The sequence below is a fragment of the Podarcis pityusensis genome, assembly GCF_964106645.2.
Source record: "Podarcis pityusensis genome assembly, chromosome: 9".
In the NCBI taxonomy this organism is placed as follows: Eukaryota; Metazoa; Chordata; class Lepidosauria; order Squamata; family Lacertidae; genus Podarcis; species Podarcis pityusensis.
The window spans coordinates 49,344,602-49,363,432 of NC_138034.1; the positions used below are offsets into that span (position 1 = coordinate 49,344,602).

Here is an 18,831-nt window from a genome sequence, read left to right on the forward strand (position 1 = left end):
CACCCTGCCACCAATGGCCAAGCAGAACGCATGGTGTGGACCACCAAGGACACCCTTCGCCGCATGACGCAAGGGGATTGGTAGTACCGCCTTGCCACATTCCTCCTAGCACAGCACAGCACCCCCAGCTCAACGACTGGCCGGAGCCCCGCTGAACTACTAATGGGTCGGCGCCTTGCAATCAGATTGGACCGCCTTCACCCCGATAGAGCTCAGGATGAGGTAGTGGTGGGGGAAGGCAGGAACCCCCGGACCTTCGAGGCCCAGGACCCATTGTACGCAAAGAATTTTGGGGCAGGCCCAGCATGGGTACCCGCCACAGTCACCAGGGTCACTGGCCCCGTGTCGTACGAGGTGCTAACGGATGGGGGGCAATGCTGGCGCCGCCACTGCGACCAGATACGGCGGCGATTCTCGGGAGAAAACCAGGAGGAGGAAAGGTCAGAGGAGTCCCAAGGGAACAGAGGGGCAGTGAGGCCCATAGAGCAGGAGGGGCCAGCAGGAGAGGCAGAATCAGTAAATACAGAGAGGACCCGCGAGGCCGAAAGGACACCGGAACCAGAACCACGACTGAGCGAGCCGGTTGCGCCAGACCAAACAGGCCCATCAAAGCCAGCATCCTTGGAACACGAGCCAGAACCTGAACCCCGGACCAGGGAACACCACAGGCTGCAACGCACACGTAGGCCGCCGGCATACCTTGAGGACTATGAATGCGACCTCCCGGGCAGGACTGGAACTTAAGAGGGGAGGGGTGTTATGTACTGAGTTGAATAGGATCCAAACTGCAGCAGTCTGATTGGTCCTAGAACAATAGGATCCAAACTGCAGCAGTCTGATTGGTCCTAGAACAATAGGATTCAGAATGCAGCAGTCTGATTGGTCCTAGAACAATGCAGCAGTATGATTGGTTGGCAGGAACCACCCAATCATGCTCCAGATATAAGTGAATCCACAACCTGATTGGCTTACAGTAGAATTCCAGAATTAGCCAATCATGTGCAGCCCATTGTGTAAATAATGTATATAAAGCAGATACTTTGAGGGGACTTTTATTCATTCCTCCTCACCACTATGAGCTGAATAAAGAGCATGAAATCACTTTGCGACTCTGAGTATATTTCAGCTTGGATCCTAGAACAATAGGCAAGTAGGATCCTAGAATGCAACAACTTATTGGCTTGCAGGAAAAGACCAGTCAGGCTCCAGGAGGAAATTAATCAGCCTATTAGTCTGGTAGGATCGTAGAATGCAACAACTGATTGGCCTGCAGGAAAAGACCAATCAGGCTCCAGGACGGAAGCAGAATCAGCCAATCAGACGGGACTCATTGTGTAAATAATGTATATAAAAGCCTGAGGTTTGGGGGCAATTCAATCACTGTTTTACAAGCTACAATAAAGAGCATGAAATTACTACAGGACTCCGAGTATATTTCAGATATACAGTGGTACCTCGGATTACATATGCTTCAGGTTACAGACTCCGCTAACCCAGAAATAGTACCTCGGGTTAAGAACGTTGCTTCAGGATGAGAACAAAAACTGTGCTCCGGCGGCGCGACAGCAGCAGGAGGCCCCATTAGCTAAAGTGGTGCTACAGGTTAAGAACAGTTTCAGGTTAAGAACAGACCTCTGGAACGAATTAAGTACTTAACTCGAGGTACCACTGTACAGGCAACCCACAATTTGTGTGGGGATTGTGTTCCGGGTCATCATGTATGATGGAGGTGCATGTATAAGCCTGCCCACCCTGCCCTTTTTCCCTGCTACTTCCAGGTTCTTGGCGATGTCCGCGTGCAGAGTTGCATGTGCTTTGAACACAGACAAAATGCTAATTGCCTGTATTTGTTAATGTTACAATTTTGGTTCTCTTCCTTCGCTACTTTGAAATTGGTGTGGGAGACAGACCTTATAGGCAAACGGAAAGATTCTCAATGGCTTAAGATTTGGTCCACCCATCCCATCAGGTCCAGGTCAGAATTCCTCATCCAGAGATTCCCCCCACCCCCAATGGGAAACTCACTGCTTCAGACAAGGAGGAGTACAGCACATACTTTGCATTCGTGATAAACCAGGCTCTCCAGTTTAAAAGGATCACAAATCAAAATCTGGGTATCAGTTGTTGACAGTCCTGTTCTACATGAATTGTCTGATCTGTTCCTGAAGATGCCTTAAACTAAAAAAGAAAAAGAAAAAAAGCCTTAGCAAATAGTTTAGTATATCTTTCAGAATAAACACAAATAGAAATTTTGAGGACAGGAGCCAAAAATAATTGCTAACTGGATTAAACAAAGCAGAAAACCAATGGGCAGATATAGTGGCATAAGATTGCTGGACTTAGAAGTAGGTCTTGTGGTTGGCTGATTGATGGCTGGTTTTCAGCATATTGTATTAGACCTACACTGAATAATTGGATAATCCCTATAAAACGCAATGATTTTTCCAAAAGGTTTGTAAAGTTAACACCAAACAGTAGAATGGAAACAGGAATCTGGTTGCAGAAATTATTGGCAGAAATGTATAATGAGGTTTCAGTTAACAGAAGCTTGTAGGAGAAATATATGGAGGACAAGAAAGGAAATTAAAAATACTGCTGAAATAGCAGAGTTTCTGATCTCATGCCAAGCTTTGTGACTGTTGATTTCGTAGTGCATGATTCAACATCCTTTTTTATGGGCATGAAATTTGGAACGGAGTATCTTTATGACACCCGTTAAATCCAACAAAATTTAAGGCTGCATCAATTTTTTTTACAAGTTTCAATACTTCCCCGCATCACTAAAACATTATTTAAAAATATCTGGGTATGTTCCAGGTTGAGTTAAGCACTTCCACATCCCATTGATTTCGAAAGAGGATGGATATACTGTAAAATCATGGGCATAAACTCTTTTGGATAATGTTTTCGGAACACATTAAGGTCCTTTGCTTTTTTGATTGAAAGATTACGATCGTAAAATAAATTTAACATCAAGTTCAATAGTACTTATCACTAAATCATGTATTTAGAATTGCATTTCAAAATGGGCACGTAAGAGATACTGTCTTTAAAATATCCATCATAAATTCACAAACTGTGAACATTAAAGAAAATCCATAATTTACTGTTTATTATTATTTTCTATAAAACCACTTAATTTTACAATTGAAACCTAACATTTTAAAATTTAAATTCGAAAGGAAAAACTTTTAAAAATTTATCTAATTAATCTAGAAACAAAAAATAAATATTAAAAAGGCATTATAGTTTGCATGGATGACTTAGTATATTATATGGAACCTTACAGTTCTGTTGTTTATTTTTGTAATAGCTGTCATTAGTTTATATGCTGTCTATTATTATGTTTGTGTGTGATACATACTACACACTACATCCAAATACTATGTACAGTATATATGTTGGGCTGGATCCAGAGTTCCCGTGAAAGTGGGTGTGTGGAGGGGTTGTGAGTTGCTTTGGGTTGCCCAGGGCAAGATAAAGTGACCAACCAATTTAATAAACAATAAAATAATAGAAAGGTGATCTTCCCGGATCCTCTCCCTCACAGATCAACAAGCCTCGCCCTCCCCCCGCTGTATCTCCCAAAAGTCAGGGAACCCTGCTGAACGGACTGGACTGTGGCAGGGGAGATTACAGAAAATTGAGCGGAGGCACTTACTGTGAGTGGGTATAGAGCAGAGATCGGCAACCTAAGGTCTGGGGGCCAGATACAGCCCACGGGGGTCGTTTACCGGCCCCCAAGCCACCACTGAACACTGCCACCTGCTCGGCAAGTCCCCATGCGCTGCACTAAACTGGCGCAGCATGGTTCGGGGACTCATTTCTGCGGAGCTGGCGGGGCTTCCTATTGGCTGCAGGAAGTTCCTACAGCCAATAGGAAGCTGCAGTCGCCTCCTCCGCACCAGAAATAGTGTCTGCGCAGGCGCGCGCGCACGTTTCCTCTGCACTGAACGCACGTGCAGACGTGCGCAATCCGGCCTGCAGAGAGATCTCCGGGGGAATGAAATGGCACAGTCTGCTTAAGCCTTGCCAACCCCTGGTATAGAGCATGCAGTATCCTGGCTCCCAGTTATCAGGGTTAAGTTGCCTTTTAAAGAAAGTACAGTGAGGCATAACTGTGAACTGAAGTCGCAAAGTACAACTGAGATGCTTTTACAATTTCTAAAGGAAAGTGAGAATTTTGTCTTATGAAGTCAGTTGCAGTACTCCTGTGTATTAAGTTCATAAGCTTCTCAACCTGGCAATGTCCCACCTTTGTTATCCCCCCCCCCCCGAAGAAACTGAACTCAGATCCCCCAAGACCAAACCATTATTGTATCAATTAAGACCAACAAATTTCCCCCCTGCTCCAACAGTCTACGCAAATAAATAATAGGAACAAAACTTTACATTTTGTGGAAATCACAAAAGCTGTTTGTAATTTGTTGTTGGGTCAGTTCCATGGGTGCAAGAAAACAGTTGGAAGTTCTTTGAGACAAATCATGAAAGAATGTATTAAACAAATAAATTAAAATACATTGCATAATGCAATCAAGTTTCAAGCTTTACAGTCCTGAAACAGCTCTCAGATATGCTCTGCCCAAAGACGACTTGCGATGAAAGGCTAGTTGATATTTCCTTAATAATCGCTGTAACTTTTGATTACATTAAATTTAATAGTTTCCATTGACCTAATTGTATCCAAGATCTTTGAATGTCCCTATAGAAAAATCCTATTAAACTTACTCCGTGCAAACAGGAGGGGGAAGAAAAACATTTATATTGAAATGGTTTGAAAGTTTAACCTTTTGACATATTTGGGAACAGTGATCAAGGACAAACCTCGTCTTTTGCAGTAAAAACAATTCTCTGGCATATACCTTAGCCTCAAACTGAATATTTTGCTATATTATCCCTTGGTAGAACATGTTTCCTGCCTTTCCTGCATTTGTCATTTTGATTATTAATCTTTTCAAGACAAAGACAAGTTTCTTTCCCATCTTGCATGGAATAAAGCATATGTGTGGGTGCAAATACATTTTAAAAACCTTATGAAATAATAGTTACCTGTTAACCTTTAGGGTGTGTTTAAAGAGTGGCACAAGGGAAATTAAGTATTTTTCCATCCTTTCAATGCCTATGTTTGAACAAAGTGTAAGTTTCAACCCATATTAGTGAACCTCAGTATCAAACACAGCTATTCACCTGTGGTTCCAAGGGCATTCCATACTTTGGAATAGTTCCTCCCACTAGCTCTGGCAGGTAGGTTCTAATCTTCTGACCTCACTTAGTGGGAAGAGACATCTCACCCTCCAGACCAGACTGCCCTCTTGTTTTGGTCAGGTTTTGGCTGAGTTCCCTAATAACCCAGCCACCTTTCCCTTTCTAGAACCTCACCCTTCCCTCCCCGTTTTTTTTCTTGGATTACCATATTTTTCCGTGTATTAGATGCCCCCATGTATAAGACAACGCCCTATTTTGGGAGACTCAAAATTCAGAAAATGGGGGAAGATTGCCAGAATTGTTGAGGGGTTTTTTAGCAGAGGACAGCCCAGAGTGCTTGAGCTTTTTTGGGGGGGGGGGGGGAGGTTGCCAAAAATTGCTACCCCGCCGGAGTGGCGCTAAAAGTCATATGCGCCACTAAAAATATCTATTGACTGCCCGCTCTGAGCCAGCAGCCGCCAGTCACCCTTCTGATTGACGCAGCAGCAGCCAACAGACAGCAGACCTTGCTGCAGTCACCAATCACCCACCCAATCACCACTGAAACTCTCCCGATCGTGGCTAAAAGCAATCACCCGTCCCGCCAAGGCACTATCTGTGTATAAGATGCCCCGCTTTTGGGGGGCTTTGTTTTGGGGTGAAAAAACCTTGTCTCATACACGGAAAAATACGGTACTTTTAATTACCTATTTATTTATTTCTTTACTTAATGCCTCTCCCCCAAATCTGGTATGGGGCAAGCTGGGAAGACATATAGTAAGCCATGGGGGCCTGTAGTACGATGAGGGAGCTTGACTGGTTTTGCAGATTGTGCCCTCTTAACGAAGGGCAGACACACAATAGCTTGTGTTGATTAAGCAGCTGCAGCTGATTCTCCTGCAGATAAGTTGGGAGAAACACTATCAACAGGACGGAGCTCCCAATGTGATTCCTAGTGCCTCTCCACCCCAACCCTAGAATCAGCAGAGACAGAATTCCTGTCCACTATAGCTAGCAGGATGGGATGCAGGTGGCGCTGTGGTCTAAACCACTGAGCCTTGGGCTTGCCGATCAAAAGATTGGCGGTTCGAATCCCTGCAACGGGGTGAGCTCCCGTTGCTCGGTCCCTGCTCCTGCCAACCTAGCAATTCGGAAGTACATCAAAAAGTGCAAGTAGATAAATAGGTACCGCTCTGGCGGGAAGGTAAATGGCGTTTCTGTGCGCTGCTCTGGTTCGCCAGAAGCGGCTTTGTCATGCTGGCCACATGACCCAGAAAAACTGTCTGCGGAGCGGACAAACGCCGGCTCCCTCAGCCTGTAAAGCGAGGTGAGCGCTGCAACCCGAGTCGTTCATGATTGGACTTAAATGTCAGGAGTCTCTTTACCTTTATAGCTAGCAGGAGAGCAATTACACTCTCCAAGTCACTTCTTGCAGGGGCAGTCAGAAGCTAGCAATCTGCACACGAGGTTTTCAGCCACACTTAACCAAAGGTCAACTTTGTGCCCAAAGCACCTGAACACCAAATAAGGCGAGGGAGGGGGGAAGACTCTAATTTGGATCCATATCCCATGGGTAGGGTTGCCACCTTCAGTCAAGCAAAATAAAGGACATGTTTAAAACTGGGGGTCGTCTTATACACCGGTAGTTGAAAGGGGGGGGCGATTGGTTGTAGCCGCGAGCAGGAGATTGTCAATGGTGATTGGGAACGTGAAAAAGCTATGCAACTGTGGGGAATCCCCCCCCCCAAAAAAGCTCAACCACTCTGGGCAAACCCCCCCCCAAGCTTAACAAGTCTTGGCAATTTCCCCCTATTTTCTTAATTTTGAGTTATACAAGGGGGCATGTTATACACGGGAAAATATGGCAATTTCTTAATTTTTGGTTCAAAAAACCGGGGCGTCTTACACATGGGGTCGTCTTATACATGGAAAAATACAATAAATCCCATTTCTTTAAAAAGATCAGATGTTCCAGAGAGGAAGCAAGGAGCTGGATTTAGCTCCTCTTTGTAGAATTTGCAGCAGTTTGTTCAACAAGAGTAAGTATGGACAATATTGAACCGGAACTTATTCTACGTACATGTTCAGAGTGTTAAAGCACAATCCTATGCATGCTTACTCAAAGGTAAGTGTATGCAATGGGGTTTACTCTCAGTTCATAGGACTGCAACTTTCATCTTACGAAGTATTGGATTGGTGTGGAAGATGTTAGTATATTATGCTGTCCATTTTATATGACCCTGAGATGTCATTACATGTATCTGCATCAAAATTGTTTCTGGAAAATAATTTTTTTTTTTTTTGCTACCTAGCAGAAATATGATACATAAAAACCGCAGCATGTTTACATCCTAAGAATGTGGGCATGTTCAATAGGATGCTTCTTGTTGCAAGAAGCTTTTGGTGTGTGTTTGTGGAATTAAGAGCTTTTAGTAAGCGGGATTTTTTTCTTTTTGTAAAGTGAGTTTAAATTTTTTAAATCATCAGCTAAGCCTTGAGACCATTTGACTGTGAATTAGATCTGAATTATTGTTTTTTCCCTTTCTAATGCTTTGTTATGACAATCACATTTTGTAAGACTTATGCTTAATTGGACTTATGCTGCAACACACATCTAGGTCATGCATTTTAATGTTCCACAAATTAACTGAATGAATTCAAAGTTAGAAGTTGACTTTTTTCTAAATCAAAATGCAAACACATTTTTTATGAATGCTGAAATGTTATTGAAATGTTTAGATTACTAGAAATGAAATATTTATTAAGTGATGGAAATAGAAACTTCAAGGAAGTTTTAGAGATTTCCTACGTTTGGTAATAATAATAATAATAATAATAATAATAATAATACCCCACCCATCTGGCTGTTTCCCTAGCTACTTTGGGTGGCTCCCAACAGAATATTAAAAACACAATAAAACATCAAACATTAAAAACTTCCCTAAGAAGTTACTAAGCATTTAACAGTCCCCACCTTTCAGTTCAATGAAGCCCGCCACAGAAATAGCATACCTCAATATAATCTTAAAACATACTGCTTTGCTAAGTGAATGCCTGCAAAGAGATCACATTCTGTCTTGCTGCACATCTCTGTGATGAAACAGAATCGCCCTCTTCAAGCACTTCTGCTTAAGAGATCTTCACTGTGCCCGAGTCCTTTGTTTCCCTCCTGCTTCAGCAGTACAGTACTCCATACATTCCTTTGAAATAATTCCCTCACTAGGTTCAGACGTCACACAGCCTGAACCTGCTTGAGTACTGCTGGAAGTAAGCCCCACTGAGTTCAATGCAATAGGCTTGCAGCCTTGGTTCAGAACTCGTGGTCCCTGTCATATTTCCAGTAGTTTGTTTTGCATTTCATTTCTATCTGTAAACTACTGATAAACGTTTATTTCATACAGGCATCCGAAACATTGTGAGCCACTGCACAAAGAGTAACTGCAGACATTAATGAATAAGGAAAAGCATGTTTAGCTCTATCAGAAAAAAACCCACTGGGTGCTCTGTCATTCTAAGGAGTTCACTATATTATTGAATTCACTTACTTTGGGCACAATCAATCTGAAGTTGGAAAACTTGAGCATATGTTTAACAATCAATCCTACTGAAATCAAAGGGACTTAATAATCCTGTTTAACGTCAGCTGAAATGCAACCGTTATTTAATTCTGCATTCCCTACTTCTGACTGTTTACATGAAAATGGCTTTGAGAGCTGTTTTTATTAGAGTTCCAGCCATAGCCTTAGCTCTGTGCTTCATTATTTCAAAAGATTTATTTAATTTTAGAACACATGTCCCAATCAATGTTAACACATGTTTTAACATTTAGGTTTATTGTCCTTTAAGCAGTTAGACACACATTTTCATTAATTCAGTTACAAATACAATGCATTTGCACACGTGAGAGATTTTAGCTTGCAAACTTCCTGACAAGTTACTGGAAAAGTTTCTTAGTGGTATGCTACGACATTGTATATCTGTAGTAAATGTTATTTTAAAATTGTAGCACAGTTCCCATAAAATTGGTGTGGTTGGTCTATTCGCAAGGATTTTGGATAACGATCAGAAGATATTCCTTATCTGTGGAAAAAGATAAGAAACAATGAAAGTGATGGCAAATGCTTACAGATTGTTCTATTTCGACAATTCCTTATTTTTACAATATACATTTCAAAATAGTTCTATAAGCCAAATATTTTCATAGTTATAATGTTTTGTTGTATTTGGTGAATCCTTTCCCCAATATTGATTGTTAACTATTTTGGGGGATTGATCTTGGGCAAAATAATAAAGACCACTGCTTGTGCCCACTTAGCAGACAAAATGAAACACTTCAAAAAATAGTAACAGCCATTGTTTATCAAATATCATCTTGATGTACAAACACAAGTACTAAAAGCAAATCTGTCCCATGTAAGATTGGTGGTTTGGGAGTCATTTGTCACCAACAGTAAGTAGCTGCAGTTTTATGTGCTAATTGGCCAAATCAAGCTTTGGAAAAATTGTTGTTCCTCACACCTAGGAAATAGTCTTATACCAGATCTAACAATTTTCTCATCTAGTCAGGCACAGCAATCAGCTATAGTCTGGCCTTGCCACACAACATGATAGATAAAAGCTGGGCCCTCTCTATTTAAGCCCGGGGTGCCCAAACTTTTTTCAAAGAGGGCCAGATATGATGAAGTGAACATGCACGAGGGCCAAACAAAGTTGTTGAGCTTTTTTTAGGATTGAAGTTGCTGAGCTTTTTTTAATCCCAGGACATATACTGCTGTGAGGGCCAGATTAAATTGACTGGCAGGCTGGATTGGGCCCCAAAACGGATTTTGGACATGCCTGATTTATGCAATTATAGGATCTGAAGGCAAGCACATCCCTTATGCTTTTATCTTCCTAACTGAAACAGGAAGACTGATGCTTAACAGCAGCATTGGAGCAATGAAAGGGACCTCAAAAGCTACCCACATAGCAGTAAAAGCAATATTTTCTTTTGGAAGACAAAATATATTACCTGGGGCAACCATGATTTCATGTTTCTTTGATCTAATCCTGAGAAAGGTCAGATCATTCTGGGGATCGATATCTCTCACTGTGCTTTTTGCTTTCATCGTGAGCTGATGAAGGAGACCTGCATATTGTACTGTAGTTGAGTTGTCGAGAGTGGTTCTGATTGGGATGCCTGAAAAGGAAGTCATTTGCTGCTTTAAGATTAAACAGGGCAACATCAGGACCAAACTGCATCTGAGGTTAAGGACACTTCTGAAAAACCTATTTTTATTCTGGAGAAAGAACAGCCAATCAGCAACTGTTACAGGTGAGGAGAGACAATTAAACCATAAATAGGAATCTGTTCCCTCCTTTTGCTGCCCTGTATCAGAGACTGGGGAAATAAGAAGGGACGCCTAGTTGGGAAGTAAGCTGCCAGACCCTACTACATGCATTTTAATGAGATTTCAGTAGCCTATGAGACAAAAGTTGTAGACCAAGAATGTCAGGCTGTAATCAAAATTACTTGGGCAAACTCTATAAAAAAAGAGTTCTCAACAATCTTCTCCATGCAGCTTGATATTCACTTCTGCTTAAACCGAGTAATTATTACCAATGGTTACTAGCTAAAATAGGTATGTTTTACCTCCACTGCCAGAGGAATTATGCCTTTAAATGCTAGTTTTTGAGAATCACAACCAGAGTGTGTGCTATTGTACTCAGGTCCTGCTTACAAGCTTCTCACAGGCATCTAGTTGGCCACTGTGAGAACAGGATGCTAGACTAGAAGGGTCATTTGCCTAATCCAGCAGGTTGCTCTTATGCCCTTACAGACCCTCCAAGTGTCCATATTTTCCAGGGCAGTCCAAGATTTTCAGAAGCCATCCCAGTTTCTGATCTGATCCCCACTTTTCCTTAGGATGTCCCTATTTTCATCGGAGAAATGTTGGAGGGTATGAAGTTATGTAACTCCTGAGCCAAGGAAATAACTATATAACCTTTAGAAGACATCTGAATGAAGTTATTTAATGTTTAATGGGTGGTATATAAATTATTATTATTATTAATAATAATAATAATGGAATAGGACGTCCCTATTTTCATTGGAGAAATGTTGGAGGGTATGACCTTATGTTCATTAGGTAGAGACATCTGGAAATACTGTAAAACCTACTACTGGAGTAGGCACGTGAATCTTTCCTCAAGAATCTCAGTATTTTGGGCAACTAGACAAATAGCTACAAAAATAATAAATGGTCACAGACACTTGAGATCATTAGAGTAGTTACGTACTGGGTGAAACCCCAACTTCCAGTAAATGGGAATGCTGCCACCAATTTCAAAAAAACCATAATTTTATCCAGTGCATAAAGGTGTTGGTACTCCCCCATGAAGTTGTTAAAGTAAGTGCCACACTTTTAACATTGGTGGAAAGGGAAGTGCTGGTACTGTGTATCCTTTAGTACCCCCAGAAAAAAGCACTGGTTTTATCCACTGTGTTAAAGTGGCAAAAGTGTCTTAAAAAACATAGCATTTGTGAACATGAAGAAAATGCTGAGGCCTCACACACAAATCACAAAGTACCCATCAGCCTCTTGATATCAAATACACTATTCACCCTGATGACTTCTGCAGATTAAAAGAAACCAGTCCTCAGCTTTGAATTCAAATTGTAAATTAGAATAACCAGCTTAGCTTAAAAGAGATTTCAAATAGCAAAAGAAAAATTCCAAAAAGCATCTTTTTGTACAAAGCGTTGAGTGTACTTCTGAGAACACCCAAAAGGCAGACCTTTACCTTCTGCATTTACGACAATAGTTCCAATAACTCCTTTATGTGACTGGATCCTCTTTAAAGTTTCTTCTACCTCTGCCTGCAAAAGAAGCAAAATCACTTTAACAAAATGTGAGCACTAGCTCACATTTGGCAGCAGCCAATATATACTTGCACTTAGGGGTGCTTTCAAACTGCTAGGTGGGCAGGAGCTGGGACCGAAAGACGGGAGCTCACCCCGCCGCGGGGATTCGAACCGCTGACCATGCGATCGGCAAGCCCTAGGCACTGAGGTTTTACCCACAGCGCCACCCGCGTCCCAGAACATGGGATAGTATCCCACTAAATCAAAATCAGAGCAGACCTACTGAAATTAATAAAGTTAGTGCTAACCATTAATTTCATCGGGTCTGCTCTAACATTGGATCCAGCCCATTGAACTAGCTACTGAATTAACAGCAAAGGAGCACTTGTGGAGGGAGCCCTGTTGCAGAGTGGCATCTGGAATTATGGCATCATGCTGAAGGCACTAGGGAACGAGGCTGCTTTGCATTAATGGGGCACGTCGGAAGGGACATGCTCTTAGTGAAGCAAGAGAGGTGCTATGTTAAAGGGTAGATGGTAAGATGGAGGCTTAAAATGCCATCTATATTTTTCTTTAAAACCCAGCATTAAGAAAGCCACCTGCAGCATCCTCTACTCCCACATATAGTAGTCTGCTCATGTGGGGTTTCCTGCTACCAACACCCTGATAGCAGCAATACTGAGAGCAGAAAGCCGCACTCACAAGTTGATAAGAATCCAGATGGGTTGCCTCCTTAAAATCCAAGTTAAACTCAAGCTCTTTGGTTGATTTACCCAGGCAAGAGCCAGCATACCTGCTTACACAAATAACTTGTGTTCAATTTGCTCCTGGATGCAAAAAAATTACATGACTCATAGACAGAAGGATGGAACCCGCCCCCCCCCCAAAAAAAATTAAGCAATGGTTCCACAAGATTTGGGAGACAGTAGTCCTATAATAAGTAATCCATCAGGTCCAGGTTATAATTATAATATGGCACTGTTCTTATTTATAATTTTCTGAGAGACTGAACATCAACTGAGAAAAGTGCCAGCACATTATAAAGCAGGCTTCCTCAAACTCGGCCCTCCAGATGTTTTGAGACTACAATTCCCATCATCCCTGACCACTGGTCCTGCTAGCTAGGGATCCTGAGAGTTGTAGGCCAAAAACATATGGAGGGCCTAGTTTGAAGAAGCCCGTTATAAAGCAATGGTAATAACTGTAAAAGGGGACGCGGGTGGCGCTGTGGGTTAAACCACAGAGCCTAGGACTTGCCAATCAGAAGGTCGGCGGTTCGAATCGCCGTGACGGGGTGAGCTGCTCTGCCAACCTAGCAGGTCCCTGCTCCTGCCAACCTAGCAGTTCGAAAGCACGTCAAAGTGCAAGTAGATAAATAGGTACCACTCCGGCAGGAAGGTAAATGGCGTTTCCGTGTGCTGCTCTGGTTTGCCACATGACCTGCAAGCTGTACACCGGCTCCCTCAGCCAATAAAGCGAGATGAGCGCTGCAACCCCAGAGTCAGCCACGACTGGACCTAATGGTAAGGGGTCCCTTTACCTTTTTAATAACTGTAAAAGTCTAATCCAGTTTACAGGAAAGATTTGTGGGTGTGGGTGTTATCTATCTCTTATATCTGTAAGTCCCAAAGTAGCTTACAAGTTAAAGGCAATAAAAACAGCAAGTATCAAAACAATTATGTCAATTATTTTTTCGTTTTCCCTCCCAATCCCTCTTCCTTTTCAGTGAGCCTCAGAGCAGGAACTGTCTTATGGTTGTTATCTGCAAGCCATGTTGAAAGCCTTATTTGGCTTTAAAGTGTTGCTTTTTTGTCCTTCTACGCAACTATTAAAAAGCTGGAGAAACGCCCCCCCCCCATTGTTTGCACTCCGCCATCCTAACAGTTGAGCTCAAGAAGACCTACCTGCCCTGTTCTTCCCTCTACATCAGGTCACAGGCCACTGCTCCATCTAATACAGTGTGGTTCACCCCCACCCCCCACCCCTGGTTTCCAGGCAGGGGACCCCACCTGGAGATGCCAGAGGCTGAACCTAGAGCCTTTTGCATGCTAAGCTGATGCTGTACCAGAGAGCTCAGGCCTTTCCCCTATATAGGGACCCAGATGCCGAGTCAGACCATGGATCCAAGTAAGCTCAGTGTTACCTGCACTGACTGGCAGCGGCTCTCCAAGGTTTCTGACAGGAGCCTCTCCCAACCCTCGCTGAAGATGCCATTGGGGGCAGAAGCCCTGCCGCGGCCCTTCTCCTTGAAATCTCCAGATCTACCTTGGCTCCCCCGTTTCGGGCCCCCCCCCCCGCTTTCTCCCTACATATACAAACCCGGCAAGATCGCCGCCTCTCCCCTGAACCCCATCACAGCATAAGCTCCCCCTTCTCTCACCATGGCTCCGCTGGGAAGGCTCCAAGGCGGCAGCGCTTCAGCAGGCCTCCGTTGCTATGGAGCTCTGCCTGCAAGCGCAGGGCTGGGCGAGAGGAAGGCCCCAGAAGTGAGGGGGCGGGTCCTAGAGAGCCGTCATTCTCAAGAGTTCTGCGCCTGCCTGTTTCAGCCTCCCATCAGGGCGCTTTAGCTTGCTTTGCAAGGAGGGAAAACTGTAATTATTTAGGGAGCAACGCAGCAGTAACAGCAGGAGCGGCGCGAGCATTTTTGTTGCAGTTTTACCTTTTCCCTTAAAGCGCCCCCCCTTTCTTTTTGGAAAGGGAAATGTTTTAGATAGCGCGCTGTTCTATTTCCCCCCTTCCCTCCCTCGCCTGCTTTCTCCTTTCCCTCACGGGGAGGAAAAACAGCCTAGAAAATGGACTTGTTCTCCTCTCTCGCGCGATAAAGCCAGCTTCCTTGTTAGGAAGCCTCCGTGTAAAACAAAAAAAAGCACCTCCAGTGGTTCCTCCAGTCGCATGAGCGGGAGAAGCAGGGCTCCTCCGTGGAGCTGCCTTGAGACTTCCCTTCCCTCTCCCGGACAGAGACGCTTGCTTAGAAGTTAAGAGCGGGTGGAAATTGCCCTGCCTTTAAAGCCCCGTTTGCTCCATTCTCTGTGTTTGTCCTGCCTTCCCTTCCTCTCTTCTCTCTGTGTTGTCTATCTCTACTATTTTCACCTCCTCACCCTTGAACTCTTATCAATTCTCCCCTCCTCCCTTAGCTTTTTCACACGTTTCCCTAACCCTAAACATCATTTTTTGCTGCTTCTTCGTTTTTTCTTCCCTCGCACCCACCCCCACTGGCAGAAAAGAAAAGGGGGGGAAGTGTTTTTGTTTTTATTTACTGGTGGTGTTTATGTTGTTGGTTTCCCCTAAATAGCTTCCCTGTTCCCTCCATATTAAAAATGAAAAATAAAATAAGGGAGGCTAGCCCCTTCAATAAAAAAGTAGGATTGGGGCTTTCAAGGGGCATCTTCTGTGTGGCGCTGTGAGTTAAACCACAAAGCTTAGGGCTTGCCGATCAGAAGGTAGGTGGTTCAAATCCTCGCAATGGGGTGAGCTCCCATTGCTCGGTCCCTGCTCCTGCCAACCTAGCAGTTCGAAAGCACATCAAAGTGCAAGTAGATAAATAGGTACCGCTCCGGCGGGAAGGTAAACGGCATTTCCGTGCGCTGCTCTGGTTCGCCAGAAGCGGCTTAGTCATGCTGGCCACATGACCCAGAAGCTGTATGCTGGCTCCCTCGGCCAGTAAAGCGAGATGAGCGCCGCAACCCCAGAGTCGTCCGCGACTGGACCTAATGGTCAGGGGTCCCTTTACCTTTACTCTGTGTTGCAGTAGGGGTTAATGGAGTGGGAAGATTTAACTGGCTGCCTTATGCTCTCTTAACTTGAGGCTGCTTGAGTTGAGGTACCTCCATTGCAGGGGGTTGGACTAGATGACCCTCTGTGGTATCTTCCTAATCTGTGATCATCTCACAGTAGTCTCAAATTCCGCTTCCAACTCTGCCCTCAGCTTTCTATCTCTTTCTCTCCTCTTCTGGACTTCTCAAGACAGCAAAACAGCTTTTCTGCACTGCTAGGATGCTTCCCATTTCCTCTTTAAAGTGGCTCCTTGGGCAAAAAAATACACACTTTCAAAAGTTAGGATTGCCTCAAAAATGGGAGAGAGCTCTGTCAAGGCTTGAGGCAAAACACTGGATAGGATAGATGGGATAGGATGGAGGGGGAGCTTCTGACAGGACACTGCAACCCTCACCAAATCTACTGTATTCAGAAGTGAATCCCATTCACTTCAGTGGGACTCACTGCCACTGTCAGTGGAGTCAATCTAGGATTGTAGGTTTTGCGAAGATAGGAAGTGGGGAAAGCAAACCAGGGAGGCAAGTGAAGAAAGAAAAATGGGGGAGACACTAAGACTGAAGTAGCCCGTGTGTGTGTGTGTGTGTGTGTGTGTGTGTTGGCTCTTGTGGATTTACGACAACTGAAACTGCCATCCTGAGTGAAGGTGGAAGAAGCAGGGGACCAAACAGCTAGTGAAGGGTGAGTCTTAGGCATCTGAAGTCACAGTGCAAGCCTAGCCATGCTTACTAGGAAGGGGGGGCAGGGTTTACCTTAAAAAAAGTAAGTTATATATAGAGTGAGTCCTTTAAAAGAGGCCCCGTGGATACAGAGTACACATGTTCCTCTTTTAAAAGACACCCTGTATATTGTATGGAACAGATATACACCCAATGCCCAAGGCAAAAATCCACCTGTATCTCTATCAATAAAGTTGTGGGCATTTCTTACCCAGATCATTGTCTGCTTGTGTTTATTAATCACATCTTATATTTAGCCACTGCCCGGGGTGTGGGTTTATGCCACTAAGACTGGCCCACAATCAATCAGTCAATCATTATCTATCTGTCATCTCATGGAAAGTTTACCCATTTTTTTTTCCAGGAAAAAAGCACTGCTTGGAACTCTCCTTGAAGCCTCCCTTTTTCTCTTATACAGTGGTACCTCAGGTTACATACGCTTCAGGTTACATACAGACTCTGCTAACCCAGATATAGTACCTTGGGTTAAGAACTTTGCTTCAGGATGAGAACAGAAATCGCACAGCAGCAGCAGCGGGAGGCCCCATTAGCTAAAGAGGTGTTTCAGGTTAAGAACAGTTTCAGGTTAAGAACGGACCTCCGGAACGAATTAAGTTCTTAACCCAAGGTACCACTGTAATGGCAATGGCACCCACCTGAGAGGGGCTGGAACTGAGTTCTGATGAGTTCCAGCTGAAAAAAAGCACTGCCCATATCTCCAGCAACCATTTTTTGGTATCGCTAGGCTTAGCAAGAATATTCATCTGTCTGTGTGTGTGTGTGTGTCAGGTTTTCTTTAAAAAATATATAAAGTATCAATCCAATTCAAAACATAAAACCCAAAATATACTTAAAAGCTGTTATGTAAATCATTGCTGATGGCAACTTAGGGTCCATTCCACCATTTTTGAGGTGAGAGAGTCAACGTGACTTTGGTGATAAATGCTGGTTAAGTTTCTTTTGAGAATATTGGTCTTGAGGTAATTTTAAGATGTCAGATTCTAGAGCAGATCCAGCCCAGTCTCTGACTAGTGGCTTGGCCTAGCAGCACTGAAAGATGCTCCACATTGCAGTGGTGTAGGAAGGGGGGAAGCAGCCCAGGAGCGCGGGGCAATGGCACCCCCCCCATGACTCCCAAGCCTCCCCCAAGCTGTCAGAAAGAGCTTTTTAGTAGGCAGAGCTGTTCCAGTGGAAAGAACTCCCTCGGGAGGAGGTGGCTTCTCCTTCCTTGGAGGTCTTAAACAGAGGCTGGATGGCCATTGGTCAGGGATGGTCTAGTTGAGATTCCTGCATTGCCCCAGAGGGTTGGCTAAATGACCCTCAGGGGTCCCTTCCAACTCTACAATTCTCTGGTGCAGGTTTGTGCAGATTTTTAAGTACAAGTTGGATGCAAGGGGTGCATAGGATTGCAGCCAGTCTTATGTACCGTCAACTCAGGAATAAGTCCAACTGATCATTATGAGACTCTCGGGCAAGTAGATTGCTGCTGTGCAGGCCTGCTTTTTAAATAAATGTTTTCTTTTTCAGATAATACAGAGCATGGTGAAATCACAATAAATAAAACCTTCCCTTCAGTAGTTTCAAACACTATTACAGGTTTCACATAATGTCTGTACTGCATTGTTTAGTGTGGCAGCACCTGCACTCCCAGCCTATTCCAATAAAGCACGTGCCTTTGCTATACTCTTTTCAGACACCTGCTAAAAGCATTGTTTAGGCAAGCATATCCAGATGCTTAGGAAGTTGAAGTAATATTAATCTGTTTTAATATTTTAGCTTTTGTATGTTTTAAAGTAGAGTTGTTAATTTTTCTTGATTTTACTGCTATGGTGTTCCTTTGTTTTTGTAAACCACTTTGCAGGCTGGTTTTTTTAAAATAAATTTTATTAAATAAATAAACAATCAATATAAATAAAATAACAAGCCAAAACACAATCCATCCTGTAGATTTAAGTTTCTGTCCAGTCGCCTACTTGTTATCAGAGGCCCAGAATCCACGTTCCTTTGTAAGAGAATATGAAATAAAGTCAAACCATTTTTGCAGGCAAATAAAATAAAATTTCAATGGGGGGGGTGTGACAAGGAATTTTCTGCACCCGGTACCACCTGACCTTGCTACGCCACTGACTGAAACGCTGAGCCAGGGAGGCAGATAGAGCCATGTTGAGTCGGCTCAGTGGCGTCACCCAGGCCTTGTCTCATTTCCCAAGAGATCTTCAATATGGGGATTTTTAAAAAGAGGGTTCCCAGTAATGAAGGGCAGCTCCTTGGTTAGTGAACTGCAGCAGTACAAACAGGTCCAAGTTGCAATCT

The 18,831-nt window shown here is 43.6% G+C and overlaps 1 protein-coding gene across 1 annotated transcript; it reads right to left on the minus strand.

Moving 5' to 3' along the window:
- Positions 1–8,996: 8,996 nt before the first annotated feature.
- Positions 8,997–14,556, minus strand: DYNLRB2 (dynein light chain roadblock-type 2). The gene is made up of 4 exons (XM_081022138.1): positions 14,409–14,556; positions 11,968–12,043; positions 10,196–10,363; positions 8,997–9,264 (listed from the first exon to the last, which is right to left on the minus strand). Exons 1-4 carry the CDS (start codon positions 14,409–14,411, stop codon positions 9,221–9,223), a joined length of 291 nt encoding a protein of 96 aa, XP_080878264.1. The 5' UTR covers positions 14,412–14,556; the 3' UTR covers positions 8,997–9,220.
- Between the last annotated feature and the right edge of the window lie 4,275 nt (positions 14,557–18,831).

What these genes read in the sequence shown, in the direction of transcription:
- DYNLRB2 (XM_081022138.1), bottom strand. An exon ending in TATTGTCGTAAATGCAGAAG is followed by an intron (nt 10,364 to 11,967) that starts GTAAAGGTCTGC and finishes CTTCCTTTTCAG; the next exon opens with GCATCCCAATCAGAACCACT. An exon ending in TGAAATCATGGTTGCCCCAG is followed by an intron (nt 9,265 to 10,195) that starts GTAATATATTTT and finishes CTTTTTCCACAG; the next exon opens with ATAAGGAATATCTTCTGATC.